Source organism: Typopeltis vanoorti, chromosome 4 (genome assembly GCF_054136105.1).
Source record: "Typopeltis vanoorti isolate ZY-2024b chromosome 4, IOZ_Tvanoo_1.0, whole genome shotgun sequence".
NCBI classification, from domain to species: Eukaryota; Metazoa; Arthropoda; class Arachnida; order Uropygi; family Thelyphonidae; genus Typopeltis; species Typopeltis vanoorti.
This window is the reverse complement of record NC_143552.1, coordinates 7,484,340-7,507,247: the sequence shown is the minus strand read 5'-3', so window position 1 is coordinate 7,507,247 and position 22,908 is coordinate 7,484,340. Positions and strand designations below refer to the sequence as shown.

Here is a 22,908-nt window from a genome sequence, read left to right as displayed (position 1 = left end):
ATTAAAGGGCTTGACAAAATAAAGAGAATTCAACAACATTACTGCCTTAATGCTACTTTAAATCAAAAAAAGAAAAAAGGAAAAAAAAAAAGAATGTAAAAAAAAAATAATACAAACCTCACATTAAATTTAACAATTTTGGAAGCCTGTTAAATGTTGATCAACCATTGTAACCTTAACAATACTAAGGGCATAAAAATCCCAAGAATATGGATGGTATATGCTCAGCCTATGTAACTTCTGTTTCAAGTTCTCCAGCAAACTCTCACTTTAGGACTCTAAGCAATATTTTCAGCTCTTTCATGTTGTCCACCACCTGTATAACTTGGATGAGACCTCTGCATAGCCTTTTAAGGAATGTGGAGAACTGACTGCAGCTTCTGACCCAATGTCCAGTCCTCACCCTCTTGTTATTCACTCTGTTGGGTATCTACCTGGATACTGAATGAATGAGAATGGGCTGGAAAATTTGGGATTTAGCCAACCAAATTGTATTCATATTAACCACAATGTAAAACTGGTGCAACATAACAGAATTTCATGCCAGCTGGGGTGTCGGATGGTTAAACAAGGGCTCGTATTGTTGTCGTCACAGAACCAGGGAAAACAGCACAAAGTCAGCTACCAGAACAAATTCTGGAATGCATCCCAACTCAACATCAACAGAGTTCGAGAGTGGTACTAGTAATTTAATAAGTATTGGTAGAAAAGAGATGGAATTAGCAGAAGAATTGGATAAGTACAAGATCAACATAATAACTATGTAACTGAAACAGAAGATAGATATAAGTGAGATCTTTTTAAGCTACAAATACAAAATGTTATTCAGACAATAACAACTGCAGAAAAGACAGAGTAGCTATAGTAATCAACACTAAATATGAGGATAATCTTCTTAAATGGCAAGCAATATCAAGCAGAGTGTTGTGGGCAGATATCATAATGAGAAACTGGACAATAAGACTTATTTATGCTTATGGTTCCAGAGAAGATTCTACCAAGAAAGAAGTGGATGAACTTTTTGTGGCATTGAGGCAGCTGGCACAATGAAAATGGAAAAGTTGGTCCTCGTTGGAGATCTAAACAGCAGAATAGGAAATGATTACCAGCCCTATAGAAATGTTTTACTAAAATTTGGAGGAAAAAAAGCAAAGCAATAATGGTAAGTGCCTGCTCGATTTCGTTTCAGAACATGGACTAGTTATTACTAATACCATGTCCCAATATAAAAATGTGTACAAATTCACATGGAGAAAAGATACAAGAAATAAAAAAAGTCTCATCGACTATCTTATAGTTGATAATGATGTTTTCCACTGGTTCAGGACACAAGGGTATAGAGAAGATTTGAAATAGGAAGTGATCATTTTATTTTGTTTTGAGCAGGACAAAATAGAATTTTATATTTCTATTTTGAAAAGAAGAGTAAGAAAGTTTTAAAACATCAAAGTTGAGCAGCTTTTAGAATTGAACTGTAGACTCAAATACATAAATATCATTCAAGAAATAATGAAAGTGCTTGAAAACAGGAATCAGTGATGTTTTCCACTGGTTCAGGACACAAGGGTATAGAGAGGATTTGAAATAGGAAGTGATCATTTTATTTTGTTTTGAGCAGGACAAAATAAAATTTTATATTTCTATTTTGAAAAGAAGAGTAAGAAAGTTTTAAAACATCAAAGTTGAGCAGCTTTTAGAATTGAACTGTAGACTCAAATACATAAATATCATTCAAGAAATAATGAAAGTGTTTGAAAACAAGAATCAACCCTTGGAGATTCACTGGCAAACTCGGAAGAAAACATTGATTCAGCCAGAGAAGCATGTGGTGAGGTTGAATATAAGGATTGAAAAATCAGAACTCCATTATGTACTCAGAGAGTTAAAGAGGCAGTCAAGTAAAAGAAAACATGTTGAAAGTTACTGGTAAGTAAGTCAGCTTACATTCTTAGAGAATACAGAGAAAAATGTAAGAAAGCAAATCACTGTGTAAAACTAAACAGAAAAATGGTAAAGAGTCATGAGAAACCTGCAGTAAATATTGGGAACATGGCAAAATATTTTGGAGGCTGTTGAAAAATGGAAGAAATGGAGGAAAGAGTACCGTAAAAGGAATCAGAGATGACAAAGGTGACATGAAAACTGAAGATAAACATATTCTAGATGTCTGGAGATTACTTTGAAAGATTGCTAAATGAAACGAGCAGCGGTAGCAAGTTGGTAGAAAACTCTGAACAGGAATGCTGTCAGAAATACATATGCATATTTGAAGTAGAAAAAGTCATCAAAATCCTGAAATATTGAAAGGCAGCTGGAGTAGATGCAGTTCAGCCAGAAATGCTCAAATATTACCTTCAGGGAGTCAGGGACTCATTGAAGAGGACACATACTACATCACCAGCATACTGTGATGTAGTATGTGTATACTACATCACAGTATGTAGTATATACATACTGTGATGTAGTATACATCACATCACAGTATGTAGTGCATACTAGCCAAAAATTTAGATCTCATTCTCTTCTTGGTTGCATTCAATTCTCATCTTCGAGATTGCCTTCTTGTCCTTTCCCCATCCTGCATAAAATGAAAAATTTTATCATCTGAAATCCTGTATGATCCATTCAGAAGTTTGTAAGCCTCAGTCATATCACCCCTCTGAAAGATTGCTAAATGAAACAAGCAGTGGTAGCAAGTTGGTAGAAAACTCCAAACAGGAATGCTGTCAGAAATACATATCCATACTTAAGTAGAAAAAGTCATCACAATCCTGAAATGTTGAAAGGCAGCTGGAGTAGATGAAGTCTGACCAGAAATGCTCAAATATTATTATTAAGAGAGACCTTCAGGGAGTCAGGAACTCATTGAAGAAGGCCACATACTACATGCATCAGAAGTTTGTAAGCCTCAATCATATCACTCCTCTTTCTCTTGTTTACTAATGTCTGCAGTCTACAAATTCTCAAAACAAGGTCTTCATAATTGGTATTACACAACCCTGATATCTTTTTAACACTCTAACACTCCTCCACTATATCAGAATCACCATGGAAACAAGGAGATCAGACGTGTTCACAATAGCCCAGGTGCAGGCTTATTAAGGCCTTGTGAAGGGGCAAAATAACATCCTTATCTTTACATGTCAAAAGGTTCATTTCAGCATTGCAATTATCTTTTCAGTTGTATTTGCAGTCTTTGCTATGTGGCTCCTGAACTTCAACTTTCTATCTACTAACACCTCAAGATCCTTAGCTTGATCAGTTTCTTCTAGCATAATCACGCCAATATAATATGACACTGGATATCTAATCACACCAAAGTAGTGTGACCTTATATTTAGTAACATTGAACTGACAACCATATTTTCATGCTTACAATTCCAGCCTATTCAAATAATTTAGCAAGTACCATATCAAGTGGATTTTTAATTAACCTACCTATCTTTACTTCACAGCAAATATCTGTATGTTGCCTGTCAAACCCTTCCCAATGTCATCAGTGTACAGATTGAATAACAGTAAACCAAGGACTGATCCTTGTGGTACACTACTAGTTATTTTATTTTGTTTTATAAATCTTCATACTGAAATGCAGTGCTACATACTATTGTCTACCAGAGCAAAGGCCGAAGCCAAAATACATCAAGATCTGTTCCACACCAGTACGAGGTATTCTAGAAGTCATTTGTTGGTGACTATGCCAAGCCACCAGCTTGGCATAGTCACCATCAAATAGTTACAAATCTCCCTTTGTAACTCTCATTGCACCCTACACCACAAAGGGAGATGATAGCACTAGTGAAATGAGGAGCTGTCCCAAACTCTTCTTCAATCTGTCAAGCGAGATCTATATTCTGCTCATAATGAGACCTTGTTCATGACTGGCAACATGTGACAACGCACAGTATTCACTATCTGTACATCAATAACCCAAACTCTTTCATCCTTCTTTGCAATTAAATCAGGCTTTCTAACACATTAAATCCATTACCTTAAATCTTGCAGACTCGCATTCCCCATCTTCTTATCCACACTAATATTTTATTATCCAATCCCATATTCTCCAATTTATGTAAAATTGTTCCAAAAAGCCTTAGTGAAATCCAAAGGTATTTATGATATATCCATTCCTCTTGTCTAGCTCGGTGATAACATTACTATAGAATGTGAGTAAGTTGCTAAAACATGACCTTCCATTAAACCAATGCTGATCATTGCAAAGTAGAGATTCTCTGTCAACTCATATCTGAAGGCAAGCCCTAACCAACTTTTCCAGATTCTTCCCCACCATTCCTGAGATACAGATTGGTTGATGGTTGGATACATCACTCTTTACTCCACCCTTCAGCAATGGGATTACCATACATACATTCATTCTTTCCACTCCTGCAGAATATTCCCTGTTCTGAGGCTCAAAATGATATAGCCTGATCAAAGAAATAGCCAGTTCAGCTGAACACTTTTAGCATCCATGCTGATATCCTATTAGTCCCTATTGCTAAATTGTTATTCAGTTGGTGCAACTGCTTTAATACCTCCTCATCATACAATTAAGTTTTTTCATCCAGTGAAAAGATAGGTGAGCTCAATGTTGCATACACCAAGTTGATAGCTTTTAGCAAAATGGGCATTCTTTAGTTGAACAACCTTTTCTGCATCTGTCACCCTCACACTACCTGCATTCAATAGAGTTATCTTTCACATTCATTTTTTCTTTTACTTGTAGCATAACGATTCAATGCTATTGAGTTGTTTTAGCTTGCGGAGCCAGTACTCAGACTTAGCTTTCTGTACAACAGTTGACTTTTTTGCTTTGCTGCTTATAATTTTCATAACGGACATCATTCTTATGAACACGGTATTCCTTCCACATTGTCCTTTTCTTACAAATTTCTTGCTTGACAGGATTATGCATCCATTTGACTCCTACCCTATTTATGCTTCAAACTCTCGGGATGCATTCTGATACTGCATCATTTAAGTATATTTTAAATGCTTCCCATGCACTATCAGTATTCTTTCTGTCCAGCAACTGATACCATTGTGCTGAATCCAATATATTCATCAGTTGGTCATAAGTTCCTGCTTTGTAATTCAGCATGCAACCTTTTCTGAATCGAATGTTCATAAACTTAGCCACCGTCCAAGTGAGTACCACTTGATCACTGTCACCAACTGGAGGCAGAATGGTTACATCTTTAACTAAAACATTCTCTGATGCTATAATCAAATCTTACACTCTGACCTTGAGTTCTTTCTGTCACATGCTGCTTGAGGTTGTCTTGCAAAAGTTCAATAAATTCTGTTTCATTCTTTTTAGGAGATTTTACTGCTACCCAATCAATGTTTGAATAATTAAAGTCTTTATGGATCACATTATGAAGACAAGTGCTATTAAATCTGATATCAAAATTGGTGATGTTAATCTTCGTTCTTTACTTTATTCAGATGATGTTATACTTCTGAATAAATCCAGTACAAGTCTACAAGATTCCCAGACTAAATTGAATAACTGTTGTAATAAATTTGGTATGAAAATCAGCATCATCATCAAATTCCTGCCATGTACCCACAAGGGGGTGTACAGGATATGATAGTACTACATGAAAAAATTATATCATTACTAACTTCCTATCTACAATTTTCCTCCAAATCAGTCTGTTACTTGTCAAGACGCCAACATTATCAGATCTTATATTTCTATCGTCTAAGGCACTTTGTACTGTATCAATCCACCTATATCTTGGTGTTCCTCTGGGTCATTTTGCTGCCAACCTGGCAGAGAACACTTGTTTTGCTAATCTTTCCTCGCCCATTCTGTTTAGGTGACCATACCACCTGAGATTAGCTCTGCTAACGCATTCCTGGATGCTGACAATGTCAAGTTCTTTCCTAATATCCTTGTTTTTAATATGATATTGCCATTGATGCCATCTGTTCACACCTATAATCTTTCTCAGAACTCTCATATCTACGGTCTCTAGTCTTTGGTCAAGTGTTTTACTTCTGACTCAGCTCTCAGATCCATAAGTTAAAACTGGTTTGAACATTGTCTTGTATACAGCTAATTTAGTGTTCCGACTAATTTCTCTCTTATTCCATATGAATTTATTCAGTTGACTTCCCACCATACCAGCTTTGCTGATTCTGTTGTCTATTTCTATATTTAATTTACCATTTTCAGTAAAACTCGTGCCTAAGTAGCTGAAATGTTTTGCTTGTTCCACAGGTACTCCATTCACAACACAGTTGACATTTTCAATGATTCTGCCTGTTTTCATTGTCTTTGTCTTTTTATTGCTGACCTTCATACCATATCTATTACAACAGCTATTCAGCAATAAAAAGATATTTATCCACAATTGCGTGATAAAAGATGATTGTTCCACTTATCATTTTTAGTAGATTTCTGTACAAAATTAAGCAATTTAAATTTAGAGTTACAAGGTAGAGATAAAAATTTAATTGACATGTTAAGTTGAATAAAAACTTTCCAACAATATTTACTTTTATTAAAGAAAAATATAAATAACCGCAAATTTAGACATCTTCCATATTTATTAAAATTTTTTGAACAAAATCAAGAAATGCTTCGCTATGATTTAAAAGAATTTATTCGTGAAATAGAATTAGTTGAGGAAGAAATAAATTCAAGATTTAAAGATTTTAATAAAACTTAAATGATTGTATCTTTTATCAATAATCCATTTCAAGAAAACTTGAACATCACAGATCTAATAAAATTAGTGTGCTGTTTGATATTAACCAAGCTGAAGTAGAACTTGAGATAATAAACATTCAGAATAGTGTACATTTAAAATCAATAAACAATGAAGGAAGTATGCACATGAAAAATTCCCAATATTAACTGATATTGCACGAAAAATTCTGTCGTGTTTTGGATCGACACTTGTCAGAATCTGCTTTTTCAGATATAACCATCATAAAAAATCAATTAAGAAACCAAATTACAAATGATCATTTGGATGATTGTCTGCGATTGGCCACTTCATATCAACTTGACTATGAAAATATTGCGAGGTCCAAACAATGCCAAATTTCACATGAACTTTTTTTCTTTTTTTTTTTCTTTAATTAACCAGCATTTCCTGTAACTCGTGAGTTTGTAATCAATCTTGTTTTTTCTAACTTTGGTTTTCCAAAATGGAGAAATAAATATTTTATTCCAATATATATATTTTTTTGTTGTATTAAAATAATTAAAAGTGATAAATAAATTTTTAAATACACAAATAAAGTTTTTAGTTGTTTATTTGTTTATTTGTGTGTAATCAGATATCAGGTTGGGGGAACGTGATCTATATAAGAGAGTAGATCACCAAATAACTTATATATAAGAGAGTAGATCGCCGAATAACTTTTTATAGAAAAGTAGCTCGTGTAGTAAAAAAGGTTGAACACCACTGCTATAGACCATATAAAATATTTCAGCTATTTTAGGTACAATTTTTAGTGAAGATGTTAAATTAAAAGGAAATAGACAACATAATTAGAAAAACTTGTATGGTATTAAGTCAGCTGAATAAATTTATCTGGAATAAGGATAAAATTAGTCAAAACACTCAATAAGACATTAAAAATGAGATATTAGGAAAAATCTTGCCATTGTTAGCCTTCAGGAATGTGTCAGTAGAGCTAATCTCAGTTGGTATGGTCATTTAAACAGAATGGGAGAGTAAAGATTAGCAAAACAAGTGTTCTTTGTCAGGTTGGCAGGAAAAGGAAGAAGATCCAGTTGAAGACCAAGATATAGGTGGATTATATCTTGGTCTTGGCACAGTAAAAAGTGCCTTGAAAGACACAAATATAAGATCTGATATTGTTACCATCTTGACAGATAACAGATTAATTTGAAGGAAAATTGCTGATTGGAAGTTGGTAATCATGCAGCTTTTTTATGTAGCACAGTCATAATTATCTGGTACATCCCCTGAGGGTATATATATCAGAAATTTAATGATAATCCACGATCAATACTGTTTTTGTTTTAATTTTATCTGTGAGTAATCTCTAGCATAATTTATTATTATTGTCCAGGCTTCCATGGAGTCAAAAGACTCATCGTGGGAATACAAAGTCTATCACACCACTCCTTGAACCCATTAACCGTCCCCACTCCAACCACTCTCTCAGGCAATGCATTCCAAAGTTCAACCACCCTCCATGCAAAGAAACCACTCACCCTCTTGCGCACAGCCTCCTTTTGTAACTTCCAGGGATGGCCCCTTGTCATCACTCCTTCCCGCCGTTCCGCCAAGTGAAAGAACTCTCCAATGTCTACCCCGTAACTGCCTCTCAACAGTTTAAAAGTCTCGATCATATCACTGCCTCTGTACCCTTTCCACAGTTAATTTATCCCCTTGAAATCCTGGGGACCAAATCTGAATCATCAATCATCACCCCCAGATCTCTTGTCTCCCCTACCTCCTCCAGTACAGTCTATTCTTAGTAATTCTCACCAAACAGATATCAGGACTCTTAACTTTGATGTAGTAATTTTTTTTTTCCCCTAGACATCAGGTAATTAGTGTTAATGGTTGACTGAATTAGTGTGACTTGAGCATAACATGTGGATCTTAATGTATCTTTTTTCTTTGTTTATATGTGTGCACTCTAGACGATGACCTTGAAATGGAGGTTGAAACTGGTTTGATTATTTTGTTTATGTTAAACTGAATTTTCACTAAAACACAGGTAGTTGTCTCCATGATTTTTAAAAAAAATGGACTACAGATATCTGTAAGCATGACAATCTTATTGCTGAAATGGGAAAAAAGTTTTAATGGTGTAGATTAATGACCAAACTGTTTTGTGTGTTCCTTATTCAGAATAACTTTTTCATTTGTAAAAATTAAAAAAAAAAAAAAATTTTATTCCCGTATATAGGGAGTAGGCGAGGCCGTTTTTAAGCCCTATCTAACTTTTGGAGACTGAGTGGACAGTTTAGTCTCCACTGGTACCCAATCAGAGATAGCTGTCCCCAAGGCTATCACTAATTAAGCGGCACGCAGTGAAGAGAGATGGCTCAACAAGTGCTGCCATCTCGTGGTCCCTAACCCTAACACTTGTATTTAATGTCTGAAATAATGTGGGTTCAATGGTCGATTTTTTTGAGTTTACGGCGAAAAACCCGAGTTTCCGGGAGAAAAAACCCGCTTGCCCATGCCAGAGATCGACTAACTCAGGAACCGGGCGAAAAAAGGCTTAGAAAAATTTTTTCTAGTTGCCGACTAGATTCGAAACTAAGAAGTCTTCCTTCTTGCGGTTAAGCGCCGTGGTATGCAAACGCCACATCCACTGAGCTACACATTATTCTAAATTTTTTGTTCCCATATCAGACATATAGCATTTTTGCATATATCACTGCATTATAATGTTATTAAACCATTAATGATTTATATAACATTATTAAACCATTACGTGCTCTACAAGTGAGAATAAAAAAAAGGGAAAAAAATGATTCGCTATTCGATGGTGATTCCAGACCACCATCGAATAGCAAATCACTGTCTTTAGCGAATAGCGAATATAGTATGCCAGGGATATTCCTGTACTTGTTTTGGGATTTTCTTGTATATTTGTTATTGATCAAAAATATATACATATATAGATAACATTATTTTTAAACATATTGTTCTTGTAACAGTTTATATTTTGGATCATACTTTTTTTTGCAGTGTAAGTGGATCATTATATGCACTTGTGGGATGTATGACATATAGATAACATTATTTTTAAACATATTGTTCTTGTAACAGTTTATATTTTGGATCATACTTTTTTTTGCAGTGTAAGTGGATCATTATATGCACTTGTGGGATGTATGACAGGGTGTGATGCAGAAAAAAAAATGGAAGCTATTGGCATCGTTAACAATTTGGTTACAGGATCCCATAGAATGACATATAAAGTATTGAGGGCATCAGCAGTATATCTTATTACTTATCTACAAGGAAATAACCCAGTTCTACAGGTTTGTATTCGATAATCATAAAGGATATATATGGATACACTACCCAGACCAGTTTCAATCTTTATTGAGGTCCCTTCAGTGGGAGTTTTCTCTATTCCAATGTGATTTAATAATAAGGTGTGACACCTTTTGTCAATTCGTTTATGGAAATATGACTTCTGCATTACTTTAACCTTAGTATCACCTCTGAGTCTGGCTCCCACTGAAGAGCCCTCCATAAAGGTTGAAACCGATCTGGGTAGTGACCCTTCCTATAATGCATAGCATTATACATGTCTGCAAGGAGATGTGCTTTGCATTATGGGATAATAAGGCAAGTGATGTGAAGTCTTAGCTTCTTTATATGAGTTGCTCAGTCCTGAACATACTTCAGGTGCAAATGTAAACAAACTTTGTTTGTTTACATTTGTACAAAGTATGTAAACAAACTTTGTTTGTTTATATTTGGATAAAGGATTAAGCCAAGTATATATTTCTTGGTATTTTTAATTTATGGTATCTTCTTCTTCTTCTTACGTATTCTGCAATTGAGCAGGTTCTTCTCTTAGTAGCAAAAACTTTCCTTCAGTTGTCTTCTGTTCTGAGCCTTCTCTTTCAAGGTTGTGTACCTGTCTCCATTCAGCATGTCATATAGCATTGTTTTCCTTACTCTTCCTCTGGGTCTTTTTCCATCTATTTTTCCTTCCATGGCATCCCTGATGATTCCATTTCCTCTCAGAATATGTCCGATCCAGTTTCCCTTTCTTCTTTTTATCCTCTTTAACAGACTTCCTTCTTCTTATACTCTTTTTAAGACCTCTTCATTAGTTATTTATATTTTATCTGTCCATTTGATTTTTTCTATCCTTCTCCAAATCCACATCTCAAAGCTTTCCCAGTCTTATATATATATAAGACTGGGAAAGCTTCTTCAAGTCCAAGTTTCAGCTGCATAGAGGACAACACTCCACACATAACATTTTATTAGTCTTTTCTTTAGGTTTGTCCATTTTACTTCTGAATAAATTCCATTTTCTATTAAAGGCATCTCTTTCCATCACTATTAATCACACTTCCTAGATATTCAAATGTCTTTACTTGATTCAATTTTTCCCCATTTATTCTGATATCCATATTTGCCTCTTTCCATGCTATTTTCATTTTTTCTTATGTTAATTTTCATTCCATAATTGATACAGAATTCCAGTAATCTGTTCAACAGATGTTGTAGTCCTGTTTCAGTATTTGATAATAATGCCTTGTCATCTGCGTATCTTATTGCAAATATCTGTCTACCTCCAATCTTTATTCCTTCTTTCGAATTCTCCAGTGCTTCTTTTAACATTGCTTCAGAATACACGTTAAACAAAATTGGTGCCAGAGAATAGCCTTGTCTTAGTCCTCGTCCAATGATACCTGGTTCTGTTATACCATATATGTCTCTCACCATGGCAGTTTGTCCCATATATAGTGAAATAATTAGCCTTCTGTCTTTCCAATCTATACCAATCTTTTCCATTACTTCCACCATCTTATCCCATTTTAAAAAGTCAAAAGCTTTTTCAAAATCTATATAACAGATATTAACCTCTTTATTCACTTCCAGACTTCTTTCACTTATTATTCTTACAGTCCATTCTCATCTCTTGTTCCCCTACCCTTCATGAAACCAAACTGAACTTCTCCAAGAAATTCTTCCACCTTAGATGCAATTCTCTGTGTTAGGATTCTCATAAATATTTTTGATGTATGGGAAATGAGGCTTATTGTTTAAAATCCTTGCAGTTCATTGCATTACTTTTCTTTGGTATAGGTATAAATATTAAGATCATAAAATCTTTTGGTTATTCTCCGTTGTTATAAATTAAATTTATTATTTTGGTTATTTCTTCAGTTCCTTTCTTCTGAAGTTGCTTCAGGAATTCTGCAGGTATTTAATCTATTCCTTCTGCCTTTCTACATTTTAGTTCTTTAATGGCCATTTCTACTTCTGTCTTCACAATCTCTGGGCCTAGATCATCTTCAGTTACCTTCTTTATGGCAATTCATTTGGTCTGTTTTCCTTGTCATATAGATCTTAGATCTTCAATGTATTCTTTCCATCTCATTAGGATTTTATCTTCTTCAGTTATGATTTTCCCATTTTTATTTTCTATGCCTCTGGCTTGAATTCCATTTCTCTTATAATTCATGCTTCTTTGTACAAAAGATCATACCTTCCCATTCTCTCATAATTTTCCATTTCTTCACATTGTTTTTTAAGCCAATCTTCTCTACCACTTTCTGCTTCCCTTCTCAATTTGTCATTCAGGGTTCTATATTGTATTTTCCTTTCTGGGATGTCTTTATTTTTCCATTTTCTTCTTTCTTCCATTAGAGAAATCATCTCATTAGTTATCCAAGTTTTTTTTTATTATTTTAGCTCTTACATATCCAATTTCTTCTGCAATCTTCTTTATTTTCATTTTAACTTGTTCCCATTTCTTCTTCTCTTCAAGGAATAAGCATTTGCCTGTTCTATCTTTATTGGTCTTTCCTTACAGCTGGTCTTCTTCTCTCTCTCTTTCCCTTTGGTCTATATTTATCCACCACTTTCGTAGCCGATATATTCCCATCCTAAATACATGCTCTTTCCATTTCTGTCTGTATTACTTGATCTTTTCATGTATAGCTTTCTTCTGTTGTCTTCATTTTCTGTATGGTCCAGTTTTGTGCATCCTTTAATTGTGCTTAGAAAATCTCATTTCTGCCACTTGTATTTTGCTTTCATCTTTCTTTTTAAGAGTCCATGTTTCTGAACCATATAATAGAGTGGGAGTGGCCTTTACTTTATGAAATTTTTTGAGTTTCTCATTTTTTTATTAAGTGTCTTTTTGATTGTTTCAGAAATTTTCTGAAATTTCTTTATTTTTTCATCTATATCTTTTAGATATGTTATTATGCAGCCTAAATAGTTAAACTGTGTCAACCATTCTGTTATTTTAGTTTCTATGACTGCTTTTGATCTAACATTATCTCAACCTTATGACTTGTTTTCTTTTGTGAAATTTTTAAATTATTGTTGTCTTATTTTTTAATTCATAAACTGTTTTTTGAAGATCATCTTCATTGTCTTGTAATGTAATCTGATCATCTCTGTACAGCATTGTATTGATAACAGTTCTTCTGGTTAACCAGATACATTGTTTCATTCTTGTTGTCCATGTTTTAATAATCTGAATCAAAATGTATATTGAATAGAGTCAGGGATATGCTACATCCCTGTCTAACACCTTGATTAATTTCAATGTCTTCTGTTAATTTATTACCTAAATGTAACTATATATTTGTATAACTTTGTATAGCTTCTATCAAATGTTTAATGGATATTGATTTTTTTTCATTATATTCCATAATTTTTATCAAAAGCTTTCTCATAATATGTAAAGGCCAGATGAGTCTCCAAATTCTCATCTTTTTTCAGTAATTTGTTTTAAAAAAAAAATGTAAATTTTGTCTATATATATAGTCTTTCATGTCTGAAACCATTTTGTTCTTCTGAGAGTAGATTGCTTGCAATATTTAAGTCTTTTATTCAGGATTTTACTGTAAATTTTTTAACTTGTATTTAATACACTGATTCCTCTGTAAGTTCCACAATCATTTTTGTCTCCTTTCTTAAATATAGATATAAACTTAGCTTTTGACCAATGTGATGGAACCTCACATTTCGTCCAACAGTTATTTATTAATTTTAAGAATATGTGATGTAAATATTCTCCATCATATTTCCATAGCTCTGTATTTATGCCATCTAATCCAGTTGATTTTCTATTTTTTGATACCTTTATTGCTTCTTTTAGTTCTTCTACTCTAATTGGTTCTATATCAGTACTGATTTCTTCATTATTGTTTTCTCTTATTAAATTTATTAGATCATACCATAAATTCTTATAATGATCTATAAGATCATTATAAGAATTTATGTTTCTCTTGTATTATGTTGATTTGTGTTGTATCTCTTTCTTCATGTTTAATTCCTTAATATTTTCTAGGCTTTTTGTCTTCCCTATATACACCTTAATAAATCTGTCTTACCAAGAATCTTGGTAAGCTTTCAGTTCAATGGTTTTAGCTTTTTTTTATTTTCTATATTTCTTCCGTTTCCTTTGTCTGTTTTTGAAGGAATGATTTGTATGCTGTTTGTTTTTCTTTTATTGCATTTTCTGTATCTATATTCCAAAGTTTTAATGTTTCCTTTTTTAATATTTTATTTTTCTTTCCAAGTACTTAGTGGCTGCTTTTATTAATCATCTTTATCAAAGTTTTCCATTCTTTTCTTTTAGTGTTATACGGTTATCAGCATTCATTTTAGAAAATATGGACTTTACAACTGTGTTATGAATAACTTTTAATTTCCCAACATTTCGCTCTTCATATTAAGGTCATCATCATCTGGAGTATACACAAATATACAAGGACAAGCTGAGTTACATTTCACACAGTATGCTAAAGAGACAATGATTTGATCAACGGTTATTCTACGGGCATGACCTCTAGTGAAAATATAATATATATTTTTAAAAAATTAAATAAAAATACAAATTAAATTAAAAAATTAATTAGAATCTACAGCAAAGCTATATTCTATTAAAGATAACATCAGAGAACCATTCTTTCATATAGATAGTTTTCTTACAGTAACAATGATGTCCTAATTTAACATGACAATTTTTATATATTAGATTTAAGATTCTGGATTATCTACAGTCCTGTTTATAGTTAACTCTTAGGGAAAAAGGTTCCTTAGGTAGAATATGTGCCTTCCATATGCTTGGGATTTTTAGACCATCATTATTGTTAAGATTAGGGTGGTTGATAAGAATCTCACATGCTTCCTTAAATTTACGTTCATACCATGCTTTGGTGTGGTGTAAACAACTGGTGCTTTTCCAGTCAATCTATGTAAAGTGTTCAGGGCATAATCATAATGGCCACTTCACCATAGTTATTATATTTAATGTGTCCTGTTTCCACTATATAGGGCAAATTACTGGTGCAGTGAATATGCTATACTCCACAGGGTGGGCCAACAGAAGGAGTTGGTCTTTGGATGAGTTGAGTGAGCTTTTTAATTTTGCAGAAGGTTTGAAGGTGGCTTTAAGGTTGTATTTCTGCCTTCTTTTTATAGGTAGAAACGTATTACATTCTGGTTATTTTGTGTGGCAAAATGCTTTCTACCTACAAAAAGAAGGCACAGCCATGGGCTTGCCATTATCCACCCCTATTGCTAACTTTTATATGGAATATTTTGAGCAACATGCTCTAGATTCCTCTCCTTTAAAATCCAAAGTCTGGCTTAGATACATTGACGATGTTTTCGCTATCTGGCCCCATGGCCGCCAGACATTAGACACTTTCCTCAGGCACCTAAACAAACAACACAAACACATACAGTTCACAATTGAGATTGAAAAGCAGAACACACTTCCATTTCTAGATACACATGTCAAACATCTTCCTTCCGGCAGTCTTTCCTTCACTCTTTACTGAAACTGATATATACTGGCCAATATATACACACAAACTCCTACACCACCCATCAAAAAAACTAGGTGTCATCATCAAATTCCTGCCATGTACCCTCAAGGGGTGTACAGGATATGGTAGTACTACATGAAAAATTTACATCATTACTCACTTCCTATTTAAAATTTTCCTCCAAATCAGTCTGTTACTTGTCAAGACTCCAACATTATCAGATCTTATATTTCTATCGTCTAAAGCACTTGGTATTGTATCAATCCACCTATATTTTGGTCTTCCTCTGGATCGTTTTCCTGGCAGAGAACACTTGATTTGCTAATTTTTCCTCGCCCATTCGCTTAAGTGACCATACAACCTTAGATTAGCTCTGCTAATGCATTTCTGAATGCTGAAAATGTCAAGTTCTTTCCTACTGATATCCTCGTTTTTAATATGATATTGCCATTGATGCCATCTGTTCACGCCTCTAATCTTTCTCAGTACTTTCATATCTGCGGTCTCTAGTTTTTGGTCAAGTGTTTCACTTCTGACCCAGCTCTCAGATCCATAAGTGAAAATTGGTTTGAACACTGTCTTGTGTACAGCTAATTTAGTGTCCTGACTAATTTCTCTCTTATTCCACATGAATTTATTCAATTGACTTCCTATCATATCAGCTTTGTTGATTCTGTTGTCTATTTCCATATTTAATTTACCATCTTCATTAAAAATCATGCCTAAGTAGCTGAAATGATTTACTTGTTCCACAGGTTCTCTGCTCACAATGCAGTTGACATTTTCAATGATTCTGTCTATTTTCGTTGCTTTGTCTTTTTATTGCTGAGCTTCATACCATATCTATTACAACAGATATTCAATTTAGTCAGGGAATCTTGCAAACTTTTAGCAGATTTATTTAGAAGTATAACATCGTCCACATAAAGCAAAGAGCTGACATTAACATCTCCAATTCTGATATCATGTTTAATACTACTTTCCTTCATAATGTGATCCATATAGATAATGAATAACAGAGGGGATAATGTACAACCTTGAATCACTCCACATTTAACATTAAATCATCTTTGTGTACTTCCTTCAATTCTACAACTGAGATAAAGACTAAGTATTACTTGATATAATGCTCTATTGATACCATATAACTGTAGCATTTTGAATAGCTTTTCTCTTGGCACCTTGTCATATGCCTTTTCCAGATCGACAAAAGTTAAATATAGATCTTTGTTATATTCCCATGATTTCTCAACTATTTGATGTAAAGTGAAGATCTGATCCTGACAGCCTCTATTTGGATGGAATCCATCTTGTTCTTCACCAAGCTTTTCTTCCACAATTCTTCTCAACCATTTCTCAAGTATACTTGCATAAATCTTACCAAAAACACTCAGCAGGGAAATACCTCTGTAATTCTTACATTCAGTTTTATTTCCCTTTTTATAAATGGGTACTATGAGAACTCAAATCGAATCATCAGGAATTCGTCCCTCTGTCCAGTCCTTCTGAACTATGCAGTGCAGCCGCTGTAAAGACCTTTATACCATACTTCAGCATTTCTGGTCGAATATAATCTATGCTTGCTGCCTTTCCACATTTCAAGACTTTGATGGCTTTTTCTCCTTCAAGTATGGATATGTATTCCTGTCTGTATGCCTACTGAGTGTTTTTTTACCACTGTGATATCAGTGGTAGTTTCATTTAGCAGTTTTTCAAAGTAATTACTCCATACTTCAAGGATATCTTTTTCTCCCATTTTCAAGTCACCTTTATCATCTCTAACTTCTTTTACAGCACTCTTACCTCCATTTTTAAGCTTCTTCAACAATCTCCAGAATACTTTGCCACCTTCTTGATATTTATTTTCTATGTTCTTGCCAAAGTTCTCCCATGACTTTTGTTTAGCTAGTTTTACACAGTGTTTAGCTTTCTTGCATTTGTCTCTGTATTCTGTAAGAGCACAAGCTGACTTATTTTCCAGAAAATTTTGACATGCTTTCTTCTTTTCCTTCACTGCCTCTTTAACTTCCTGTGTCCACCATGGAGTTCTGATTTTTCTATCCTTGAAGACAACCTCATCACATGCCTCTCTGGCTGAATCAATCAGGATTTTCTTCAAGGCTTGCCACTGAATCTCCAAGGTTTGGTTGCTGTTCTCAAACTCGTTCATTTTTTCTTGAATAATCTTTGTGTATTTTAGTCTACAGTTCACATCTGAGAGCTGCTCAACATTTATTCGCTTTAAAACTTTCTTGCATGTTCTTATTTTCAATATGAAATTCAATTTTATCCTGCTCAAGACTAAATACTGATCACTTCCAATTTAAAATCCTCTTTACACTCTGGTGTCCTGCACCAGAGAGAAAACATCACTATCGACAATAACATAGTCAATGAGACATTTCTTATTCCTTGCCTCTTCTTTCCATCTGAATTTGTGCACATTTTTATGTTGTAACATGGTGTTAGTAATAATGTCCTGAGCAGAAATCCAGAAAGTATTTGCCATTATTATTAGCTTTACTCTTTTCTCCAAATTTTCACAAAATATTTTTGTCATCATCATCATCATCAAATTCCTGCCATGTACCCTCAAGGGGTGTACAGGATATGATAGTACTACATGAAAAAAATTACATCATTATTAATTTCCTATCTACAATTTTCCTCCAAATCAGTCTGTTACTTGTCAACACTCCAATATTATCAGATCTTATATTTCTATCGTCTAAAGCACTTTGTACCGTATCAATCCACCTATATCTTGGTCTTCCTCTCGGTCGTTTTCCTGCCAACCTGGCAGAGAACACTTGTTTTGCTAATCTTTCCTCGCCCATTCTGTTTAAGTGACCATACCACCTGAGATTAGCTCTGCTAACGCATTCCTGGATGCTGACAGTGTCAAGTTCTTTCCTAATATCCTCGTTTTTAATGTGATACTGCCATTGATGCCATCTGTTCACGCCTATAATCTTTCTCAGGACTCTCATATCTGCAGTCTCTAGTCTTTGGTCAAGTGTTTTACTTCTGACCCAGCTCTCAGATCCATAAGTTAAAACTAGTTTGAACACTGTCTTGTATACAGCTAATTTAGTGTTCCGACTAATTTCTCTCTTATTCCATATGAATTTATTTAATTGACTTCCCACCATACCAGCTTTGCTGATTCTGTTGTCTATTTCTATATTTAATTTACCATTTTCAGTAAAAATCGTGCCTAAGTAGCTGAAATGTTTTACTTGTTCCACAGGTTCTCCATTCACAACACAGTTGACATTTTCAATGATTCTGCCTATTTTCAATGTCTTTGTCTTTTTATTGCTGACCTTCATACCATATCTATTACAAGAGCTATTCAATTTAGTCAGAGAATCTTGCAGACTTGTAGCAGATTTATTTAGAAATATAACATCATCCGCATAAAGCAAAGAGCTGACATTAACATCTCCAATTTTGATATCATGTTTAATACCACTTTCCTTCATAATGTGATCCATATAGATAACGAATAACAGAGGGGATAATGTACATCCTTGTCTCACACCAGATTTAACATTAAACCTTCTTTCTGTACTTCCTTCAATTCTAACTGCTGACTTACAACTCAAATAAAGACTAAGCATTGCTTGATATAATGTCACATTGACACCATATAACTGCAGCGTATTGAATAGCTTCTCTCTTGGCACCTTGTCATATGCCTTTTCCAGATCGGCAAAACTTAAATACAAAATATTTTTGTATGTCTGACAATCATTTCCTACTATGCTATTTAGATCCAAAACAAGGACCAACTTTTCCTTTTTCATTGTGTCAGTTGCTTTCTCTAAAGCATCAAAAAATTCCTTCGCTTCTACCTTAGTGGAACCTTCTTTGGACCATAGGCACAATAAGTCTCATTGTCCAGTTCCCCATTCTCATATTGACCCTCATCACTCTACTGGAGACTGCCTGTCATTCAAGTAGATTAGCCTTGTATTTAGTGTTGAATACTATGGCTACTCCTTCTTTTCCTTGATTGTTATTGCCTGAATATAACATTTTATATTTATTGCTCAGAAAGATCTCACCAGCTTTTGTATTTTTTGTTTCAGTCACCCCAATTATGTTGATCTGGTACTTATCTAATTCCTCAGCTAGCTCCATTTCTTTGCCATTCAGGCTTCTTATGTTGATAGTACCGATCTTTAACTCTGGTGATGTTGATTTGGGGTGTATTTTCTGATTTGTTCCAGTAGCTGACTTTTCGCTGTTTGCCCTGGTTCCCTAGCAAAAAACAATGGGGGGCCTTGTTTAACCGGGCGACACCCCAGCCGGCATGAAATTTTGTCATGTTGTTTTTTGGTTTAAGCCAATAAGAATACAATTTGACTAAATCACAAATTGCCAGCCCATCCTCATTCGTTCAGTATCCAGGTAGAAAACTAAAAGGGTGTACCACGAGAAGGTGAGGATTGGACATTAGGTCAGAAGTCTTGGTCAGTTATACAGCTTTGACTCTTAAGCAACCACCTTAAGTATTAATGACACCACTGGGTGTCATTAATACTCTAAAAACAGTGTTTTGAAGATGTGCTCCAACGAACAAGCGCTTAAAGACAAATTTAAAGTTATCAGTAATACCTTCCTAAAAAATAGTTACAGCTAAAACACCATCAAAATTCTCTACAAGACCTCACTATAAAACAAAGATAAACTAGACTACAATAAAACTATAACTATTCCATACATTAAAGGAACATCAGATAAAATAAACAGAATATTACATAAATACAACCTTAAAGCCACCTTTAAACCTCCTGCAAAATTAAAAAGCTTGCTGAACTCGTCCAAAGACCAACTCCCTCTGCTGGCCCACCTTGGCGTATACAGAATTTATTGCACCTGTAATCTACCATATATAGGGGAAACAGGATGCACAATTCCTATCAGACAAAAGGAACATAAATGACACATTATATATAATAACTATGGTGAAGCTGGCCTTTCTGATCATGCCCTGAACACTTTACATAGAATTGACTGGAAAAGCACCAGTTGTTTACATCACACCAAAACATGATATGAACATAAATTTAAGGAAGCCTGTGAGATTCTTATCGACCACCCTAATCTTAACAATAATGATGGTCTAAAAATCCCAAGCATATGGAGGGCACATATTCTACCTAAGGAACCTTTTTCTCTAAGAGTTAACTATAAACAGGACTGTAAGTAATCCAGAATCTTAAATCTAATATGACAATTTCTTGTTAAATTAGGACATCATTGTTGCTGTAATAAAACTATCAATATGAAAGAATGCCTCTCAGATTTGGTCCCCAGGATTTGAAGGGGATAAATTAACTGTGGAAAGGGTACAAAGGCAGATAACAAAGATGGTTTCAGGACTGTACAATGTTAGTTATGAGGATTGGCTGAGGGAATATGGGCTGCAGAGTTTGGTGATAGAAGAAGGAGAGGTGATATGATTGAGACTTTTAAACTGTTGAGAGGTGGTTACAGGCTTGACGCTGTGGAGTTCTTTCGCTTGGTTTAACAGCGGGAAGGAGTGATGACAAGGGGGCCATCCCTGGAAGTTATGAAAGGAAACTGTGAGCAAAGAGGGTGAGGAGTGGTTTCTTTGCATGGAGGGTGGTTAAACCATGGAATGCATTGCTTGATAGAGTAGTGAGAGCGAGAATGGTCAATGAGTTTAAGGAGTGGTTATGATAGACTTTGTGTTTCCTAGGAGGGACCTCCCACGATGAGTCTTGATAGACTTTGTGTTTCTTAGGATGGTCCTCCCGCGATGAGTCTTTTGACTACATGCAGGCCTGAATAATAATAATAATAGATTTGATTTAGTTTCTAATTAATTTTTTAATTTTATTTGTATTTTTATTACATTTTTTTTTTTAATATATATTTTCACTAGAGGTCGTGCGAGTAGAATAACCATTGATTAAATCATTGTCCCTTTAGCATACTGTGTGAAATGTAACTGAGCTTGTCCTTCTATATTTGTGTATACTCCAGATGAATACCTTCATATGAAGGTCGAAACGTCGGGAAATTAAAATAGTTATTTATAACACAGTTGTAAAGTCCATAATTTCTAAAATGGATTTTCCAGTCTTCTTTATATGTTCATTGATTTTGGGTTCTTATTATTTTTCTGACCTTCTTAGAGTCATAAGACTCATCGTGGGAGGTCAGCTGTAGTCAACACAAAATCTGTAAACCCATACACAGTCTGCACATTCACCATCTTCTCAGACAATTCATGCTGCTAGATGCTGCTACCACTCTTCATGCAAAAAGCTTGCTTCTGTCCCTTTTACTCACCATCTTCTTTTGCATCTTCCAAGAATGGCATCTTGTCCTTGCTTCTTTCCCTTGTTCTACCATATGAAAATCTCCTTAGTTTTAAATGAAAATTTCTATCCTCATAATCAACATTGTATAGTTATGATGTCAGTTTTGTTATGTCTCTCTTCACTCTCACCAAGATTATTTTATCCCCTTCAAATCTCGGTGACCAGATCTAAGCACAGAAATCCAGATGTGGTGTGATCAAAGCTTTATACAATGGGATAAGTACACTTTTATTCCTCCTGGTCAGTGTTCTCCTCAAAATTGCCTCCATTCTTCGAGATGTCTTCACAACCTTTGCAATATGTCCTGGGAACATCTCTATCCACAATCACTCCATGATCCCTTGCTTTCTCCACTTCTTCCAGTATAACTCCACCAAGTGAGTATGAAGCATACCATCTGTGGATTCCAAATTTTAAAACCTTACATTTAGTTGCATTAAATGGACATCCTCATACATTTTCCCACCTTATTCAAATTCTCTTGAAGAACCAAAACATCAGTACTTTTATTAATAACCCTACCAAGCTTCACATCATCTGCAAATAATTGATTATCTCCCTGTAGTTCTGTGATAGTGTCATTGTCATAAAGATTGAAATAATTGTCCCAGGACTGACCCCTATGGAACTGTTAAAGCTCTCCCATTGGCTCTCTGATATCTATTAGAGAGCCAATTACCAATCCAGCTTACTAACCTTATATCCAAACCCATATGATGCAACTTAAAAATCAATTTGTCATGTAGAATCCCTGCAAATGCCTTCGGGAAAAAAAAAAAAAAATGAGAGTATGTACCTTATCCTAACGCATTGATTGTTACTCTTGTAAAAAAAGGTAACCAGATTACTAAAACAAGAGCACCCTTTAATAAATCCATGCTGAACTGCATAAATAATATTACCTTCATCTGCCAAATTCTTTATGAGTTCTTACAAGTTTCTCCAAAATCTTAACAATTACAGAAGAAATACAAACAGGCCTATGGTTTGAAACCTCCATTCTACCACGCTATCTTACCCTCCTTTACTCTCCAAGAACCTGACTTTCATTAAAGC

At 34.5% G+C, this 22,908-nt stretch overlaps 1 protein-coding gene across 5 annotated transcripts in view; it reads left to right on the top strand.

The window, feature by feature from the left end:
- LOC150107090 (uncharacterized) overlaps nucleotides 1-22,908 on the top strand; it is a 277,723-nt gene that overhangs the window by 16,418 nt on the left and 238,397 nt on the right. For all 5 annotated transcript variants that reach the window (XR_016548230.1, XR_016548229.1, XM_090391628.1 and 2 more), the window contains exon 3: nucleotides 9,811-9,994. Coding sequence is in view for 3 of the 5 variants with exons in the window: in XM_090391628.1 (XP_090247754.1) it covers nucleotides 9,811-9,994 (184 nt within the window). In the remaining 2 variants the exon portion in view is untranslated. The remainder of the gene's footprint in view (nucleotides 1-9,810; nucleotides 9,995-22,908) is intronic.